Below are 6908 nucleotides of genomic sequence, written 5' to 3' on the forward strand. Positions count from 1 at the left end.
ATCACAATACAAAAGGTATGGAGATAGGAGATCACAGGAGGGATAGTCTGCATGGACAATGTAAAGGTGGCCATACATTTATTTTTTATTTTATTTATATAGCGCCGACATATTACGCAGTGCTGTACAGAGTATATTGTCTTGGTCACTAACTGTCCCTCAGAGGGGCTCACAATCTAGTCCCTACTATAGTCATATGTCTGTATCGTGTAGTGCATGTATGGTCTAGGGCCAATTTTTTTGGGGGGGAAGCCAATTAACTTATCTGTATGTTTTTGGAATATGGGAGGAAACCGGAGTGCCCGGAGGAAACCCACGCAGACACGGGGAGAACATACAAACTCCTTGCAGATGTTGACCTGGCTGGGATTCGAATCGGGGACCCAGCACTGCAAGACGAGAGTGCTAACCACTATGCCACCGTGCTGCCCAATACATCAGGCAACTTGGCGCCCGATCGATCATCTCATTCGATAATGATCAAATCAGATGAAAAACCGGTGCTGCCGAGTGCATGCCTGATCGAGGATGTAACCAATTTCAGGCTGAAAATATGAGGATCACAGACTTCTACAAATAGCAATAATCACTTTATTGGCACAATCGGTCAAAATACCCTACAAAAATCTCCATTAAAAACAGCGATACTATTGGTGGAGCACAGCGTGTGATGTCAGCCCCAGGGCTGTGGAGACAGTACAAAAATCAAAAATGAGCATGTAACGCATGCATTCATATCATTACCTGCCCTGTGTCGTGGGGCCCGCCCATCTTCTGCCCCATGCGCACTGCCAGCGCACAGCACGCCAGCGAGTGACACACACGCCACGCCAGCAGTGTGTATGGGGCTAATGAAAAGCGGCGGATGCAGAAGACGGACAGGACAGGTAATGTATGAATGCACACTTTGCTAGCTGCGTGTGGTACGCGATCGCCGCCGCCACCCGCCGATTCGCCGCTACCCACCGCGCCGAGCCCCCCCCCAGTTCTGAACGGGATTTCCTGCTTACTCTGATCGCCGGAGGCCCTGGGCTCGCTACATGATTTAAATAAATAAATAAATAAATAAAAAAGTTCTGTGCTGCCTCCTTGCCGGCGTGAATTGAACCGGCAAGAAGGTTAAGTCTGTTAATTTCATTTCAGTTGCAGCCTGATTAGGAGTGCTGCCAACTTTTTACTGTTCTCTAGAAAATGTGTAGACCTTTTTATGGCTAGCTGCCCCAGTTTTACGCTATGTTTTTAATTGTTAGTTAGAGGTTAGGCTTCTTCCATGGGGACCCCTCATCGCGGTGGAAGAGTCCTGTAATGAACAATCTGTTATTGGAAGCCAACATCCTCCATTCACTGCATCTGTTTAGAATGCAAGTTGAGTAATCTGCCCGTGTATTGGGATCTGCACATCTATGCAGCTGGTCAATTCGGGCTTCCTCCAACCCCTGGCGGCCTATCTGTTCCTCGCCACAGCTTCGGTGTCCCGGATCCCTTCCGTTCCAGATGCCAACCTCGCCAGGCTCTCCCATAGCTGGGAGCATTCTGTGCAGGTGCATGTAAATGTGAACGACCCCATGACTTTCAAGTACCAATGCGAATTTGCATGCGTAAAACAGCATGCGATTTTGACAAGTGTGAACCCTGCTTCAAGCATTTAAAGCTATTCTATAAATGCACTTAATGCACCGTGCACTCGGGCAGCGCAGCTACGCTAACCACACATCTGAGTTCTGTTGGTGTTGCACTGTGACTTTACCAATGTGGTATTTATTCTTCTATGCTTGGAAAACTGAACAAGTTACAAACTTGCCAGGGTATCTGTAGGGAAGACAGTGCCCTGAATGCATACTTACCTCAGTAGAGGGAAGCCCCTGGGTAATGCAAAGACTTCCTCCGCCCCCTCACCGCACCAGTGCAAAGGCTTGTGGAAGAGGTGCGCACAGCCACACTGCACAGGATGCCTCGCACCTGCCTGGTAGAACGGAGCAGCTCAACTAGTCTTTTTCCGCCAAGCCTGAACAGCTCTGTGCTACTGTGCCGGTACGAGCCATCCTAAATCTTCATAGTACAGACTGGCTCCCTCATGTACGGGAACACGGCCAAAAAAACTTTCTTTCAGGGGGTCCCGGCAAGAATCGGTGGTCTGGAGGAGAACGCCGGAAGCCTCTGGAAGATCTAGCAAGGGACTACCTGATTTTTCTCCATTTCAAACATACATTTAAACCGGTGCAGTAAAATCACAGATGTTTTGATAAAGCAAAGCGAGACTAATGGCCCATACTCACGGGCAACCAAACCTGCATGTCGCTAGCACACGGGAGCATGTGCGCGACAGTTCGGCGACAGCTCCTCGCCAGGTCCCTCCGCATACACACTGCGGAAGAGGGACTAGTGGCCCGATGGAAGCTGTCGCCGACGTTCCTTCTCCCCGCCGGAAACTCAGTGCGCCGGCTATGGGGTTGCTGTCGCTAGTCCGCATACACATGCCGACTAGCGACAGTTGCGGCGGCAACTGTTGCTAGGCGACTAACCAGTTCAATCGCCTGGCGACATCAGCGACGAGCGACGGTTCGGGGTGCGCGCCCGTGCAACGCCTCATACTCACAGGCGCGCGCGTTGCGGCGACAATTGTAGCCCGTGAGTATGGGCCATAAAACAAAGAGACAAGCGGCTAATGTATGGAAAGAAGTATGTTTTAGTAGGTAAAGCAAGGTCTTATAAAAACACACTAACTCTAAATTGAACTAAATAAATAATAAGGTGGCCATTAACGATACAATTTCAGCGTTCTCCCCAGAATTTTTTTCCAGCCGGTGGTATGAAAAAGTAGACGGGTGGGGCACAGCGGGAGAATGCAGGGCCGGCGCTTCTCTGTGCAATTCTATGTACAGCAGATGAGGAGGTGAGTTGATGGCAGCTGGTTGGTCACCATAATTAGCCAGGTGGAGCACCCGGCTAAAAGAGCCTGGGGAGAACACTGAATTTGCAAAACGATCTTTAAAGAGACACTGAAGCGAAAAAAAAATTATGATATTATGATTTGTATGTGTAGTACAGCTAAGAAATAAAACATTAAGATCAGATACATCAGTCTAATTGTTTCCAGTACAGGAAGAGTTGAGAAACTCCAGTTGTTATCTCTATGCAAACAAGCCATTAAGCTCTCCGACTAAGTTAGTCGTGGAGAGGGCTGTTATCTGACTTTTATTATCTCAACTGTAAGTGAACTGTTTACTTTTTCTCTGCTAGAGGAGAGGTCATTACTTCACAGACTGCTCTGAAAGACTCATTTTGAATGCTGAGTGTTGTGTAATCTGTACATATTATAGAATGAAGCAATGTTAGAAAAAACACTATATACCTGAAAATAAAAGTATGAGAATATTTTCTTTGGTGCTAATCTTCTAGTAATTATTCATAGTACACAACCAATTCACTATATCATATTTTTTTTTTCGCTTCAGTGTCTCTTTAAGAACGAATATTCGTATGAACAAATGGAAATGATCATCTGGGGCCACGACAGAATGAAAATCTAACCAATCCGACCAGAGTAATTAAAGGACAACTGTAATTAGAGTGATATGGAGGCTGCCATATTTATTTCCTGTTAAACAATACCAGTTGCCTAGCTGTCCTGCTGATCTATTTGGGTGCAGTAGTGTCTGAATCACACCAGAAACAAGCAGGCAGCTAATCTTGTCAGATCTGACAATAATGTCAGAAACACCTGCTGCATTCTTGTTCAGGGTCTATGGCTAATAGTATTAGAGGCAGAGGATCGGCAGGATAGCCAGGCAACTGGTATGGTTAAAAAGGAAATAAATATGGCAGCCTCCACGTCCCTCTCATTACAGATGTCCTTTAAATTGATTTGGATAATCCAGGGCCTTCCCTCTACTAAGGAGAGTATCCAGCTTTAACACTTTAACCCACATGTACCCTTTAAAAAAATGTGTGTGTGTCTGCCTCCATATCCCTCTCTCTTCAGAGGCCCTTTACATAGACAAATAGCACTTTAGTTCGGGTTTCCCTGCAATTGTTGTTAATAGAGAGGACTTCCTAAAAGTACCTGCTAACCCCTGAACCAGACAAACTCGTTCCTGAAATGTATATTATTAATCTGTCTAGTCTTGTCTTACTGCAGTAAGCATCATAATTATAGTAACACATCTCATAGCTGTTAGGCCTAGTGCACACCAGAGCGGTTCTGCTGCGGTTTGCGATCCGCTTGCGGGTGCAGATCCGCTAGGGTAATGTATTTCAATGGGCTGGTGCACACCAGAGCGGGAGGCGTTTTGCAGAAACGCATACTCCCGGGCTGCTGCAGATTTTGGATTGCGGATGCGTTTCTGCCTCAATGTTAAGTATAGGAAAACCGCAAACCGCTCTGAAAAACGGCACTTCAGAGCGGTTTGCGAGGCGTTTTTTGTTACAGTAGCTGTTCAGTAACAGCTTTACTGTAACAATATATGAAATCTACTACACCAAAAACGCTTCACAAAACCGCAAAATGCTAGCTGAAACGCTACAGAAAAAGCGTTTCAAAATCTGCTAGCATTTTGCGGATCTGCTAGCGGTTTTTGGTGTGCACCAGGCCTTAGAGGGCCGACATGCCAATACATTTCCCACAACATTAGTATTAGGAGCATAATATGGGTGGCATAGTGGATAGCACTCTCGCCTTGCAGTGCTGGGTCCCTGGTTCAGCTCTCCAGGACACTATCTGCACAGGGTTTGTATGTCCTCCAAATACCTGTGTGGGTTTCCTCCAGGCACTCAAGTTTCTCCCCACATTCTAAAAGCAAAAATACATTATTTGGCTTCCCCCTACAATGGGTATATGACTTTAGCAGGGATTAGCCTGGGAGCTCCTCTGAGGACAGTCAGTGACATGACTGTGTACTCTGTAAAGTGCTGCAAAAGAGGTCACTGCTATATAAATTCATAATAATAATATGGTAGGACATTAGACTATGGCACGAATAGATTGTGAGCTCCTCTAAGGACAGTCAGACATGGCTATGTACTCTGTAAATTGCTGCAGAAGAGGTCACTGCTATATAAATACATAATAATAATATGGTAGGACATTAGACTATGACTATGGTATGTATTAGATTGTGAGCTCCTCTGAAGACAGTCAGTGACATGACTATGTACTCTGTAACATGCTGAAGATTATCTCACTGCTACATAAATACATGATAATAAGGTAGGATATTAAGCCTCATCTACATGCGTAGATGAGGCTCCGATCCGGCGGCTCAATTAGCCACCGGATCGCCTCTTCCACGTCCCCGCCGTGTCCCCGCTCGCACCGGATTCGATACCCGCTCGTCTCTGCGCCGCTTATCTTCCGCTCGATTCCCTGCCATTGTCCCCTCGCGGGGAGCGAGCAGGGAATCGGCGGAAGCAAGATTCGACCTGTCGGATCTTATCAATCGAGCCGATTGATAAGTAACATCTACGCGTGTAGATAAGGCTTTACACTAGGACTATGGTAGGGATTAGATTGCGCGCTCTTCTGGGGACAGTCAGTGACATGACTATGTACTCTGTAAAGTGCTGAAGATTATCTCACTGCTATATAAATACATAATTCTATGGTAGGCCATTACACTAGGACAGGGGTGTCAAACTCAAATGCAAATTGGGCCAAAATTGTACATTGGGACCTAGTCGCCGTCCAACCTCAATGTTTACTGGCCACCTTCCTCCCTTATAAAGTTCCCTGGTGTCTAGTGGTCCTCCCTCCCCTATACAGTTCCCTGGTGTCTAGAGACCCCCACCCTCCCCTATACAGTTCCCTAGTGTTTAGTGCTTTCCCCCAACCTCCTCATATGGTTTCCCTGGTGTTCTAGTGCTTTACCTCCAATATAGCTTTCCTGGGGGTATAGAGTGGGCCAAACATAATGAAAAGTGGGGAAACCACCTGAGGGCCAAATGTAATGGCTCTGAGGGCCAAATTTGGCCCACAGGCCGGAGTTTGACATGTATGCACTAGGAGTATGGTAAGATTACATTGTGAGCTCCTCTGAGGACAGTCAGTGACATGACTATGTACTCTGTAAAGTGCTGCAGAAGATGTCACTGCTATATAAATACCAAACAAGAATGTTACTATAAAGTATGTACATAACTATTAGAGGAATCCTGTCCTGATTTAAAACCCAATGCAATAAGCAATGTATCAATGTAACATACATATGTAGTAAAACAATTAAGACTCAAGTCCCCATGCACATGCGGTTATAAGCATGGAATAAAAAATTAATGATGTGCACAATGCAGCAGTTCCGCTATCCATGGGCACAGTGTAAAGCAAGCAATGCAGTAGGCACAATAACTAAATATTATAATAAGAGGAATACAGGCGACAGTCAGGAGCTATGCAATGCAATAAGCACAATATAGCAGTAATAAGAGGAATACAGGCGACAGTCAGGAGCTATGCAATACAATATACAGGGGTTAGTAGAGGTATAATGGGGAATTGGGGGTCCCCAGTCTTCAAGGACGCCCCATTGACAGTAACAGCAGCAGCTGCTTACCCGGCCAGCCCCCCGAAGAGGAACTTGATGGCTTTGGGGGAGCTCTTCCTTTCCGCCATCTTTCACCGACCGACCGGAGAGACCCCCAAGGTGACACGAGAGGTGCAGGAGCGCTGCCGAGGAGGCGTGGCGGCTGCCGGCATACGTCACTTCTGAAAGCTGGTGGGAGGAGGGCAGCGCGGCGGCCATGGCAAGTGTGGGCAAACCCGCCTGTAATCTTTTCCTATATCCTTTCATTTTCACCGCCTTCATAAGCTCTGTAAGAAAGAACCAGACGGCTTCCGAGGAAGAATTTGAAATTCACTCTAGAGTTTACCAAGAAAATAAATCGCTAGTCAGTAGTCACGTTCCGCTTTGGTGACT

General features: G+C 46.5%; 1 protein-coding gene across 1 annotated transcript in view; it reads right to left on the reverse strand.

Annotated features, from left to right (window-relative positions):
• Positions 1–6693, reverse strand: part of SLC25A11 (solute carrier family 25 member 11) — a 55819-nt gene extending 49126 nt beyond the window's left edge. Inside the window, exon 1 of the mRNA XM_068273966.1 lies at positions 6546–6693. Coding sequence (XP_068130067.1) covers positions 6546–6604 — 59 coding nt within the window. The 5' untranslated portion in view covers positions 6605–6693. The remainder of the gene's footprint in view (positions 1–6545) is intronic.
• Positions 6694–6908: the final 215 nt, after the last annotated feature.

The sequence above is a fragment of the Hyperolius riggenbachi genome, chromosome 3 (genome assembly GCF_040937935.1).
Source record: "Hyperolius riggenbachi isolate aHypRig1 chromosome 3, aHypRig1.pri, whole genome shotgun sequence".
In the NCBI taxonomy this organism is placed as follows: domain Eukaryota; kingdom Metazoa; phylum Chordata; class Amphibia; order Anura; family Hyperoliidae; genus Hyperolius; species Hyperolius riggenbachi.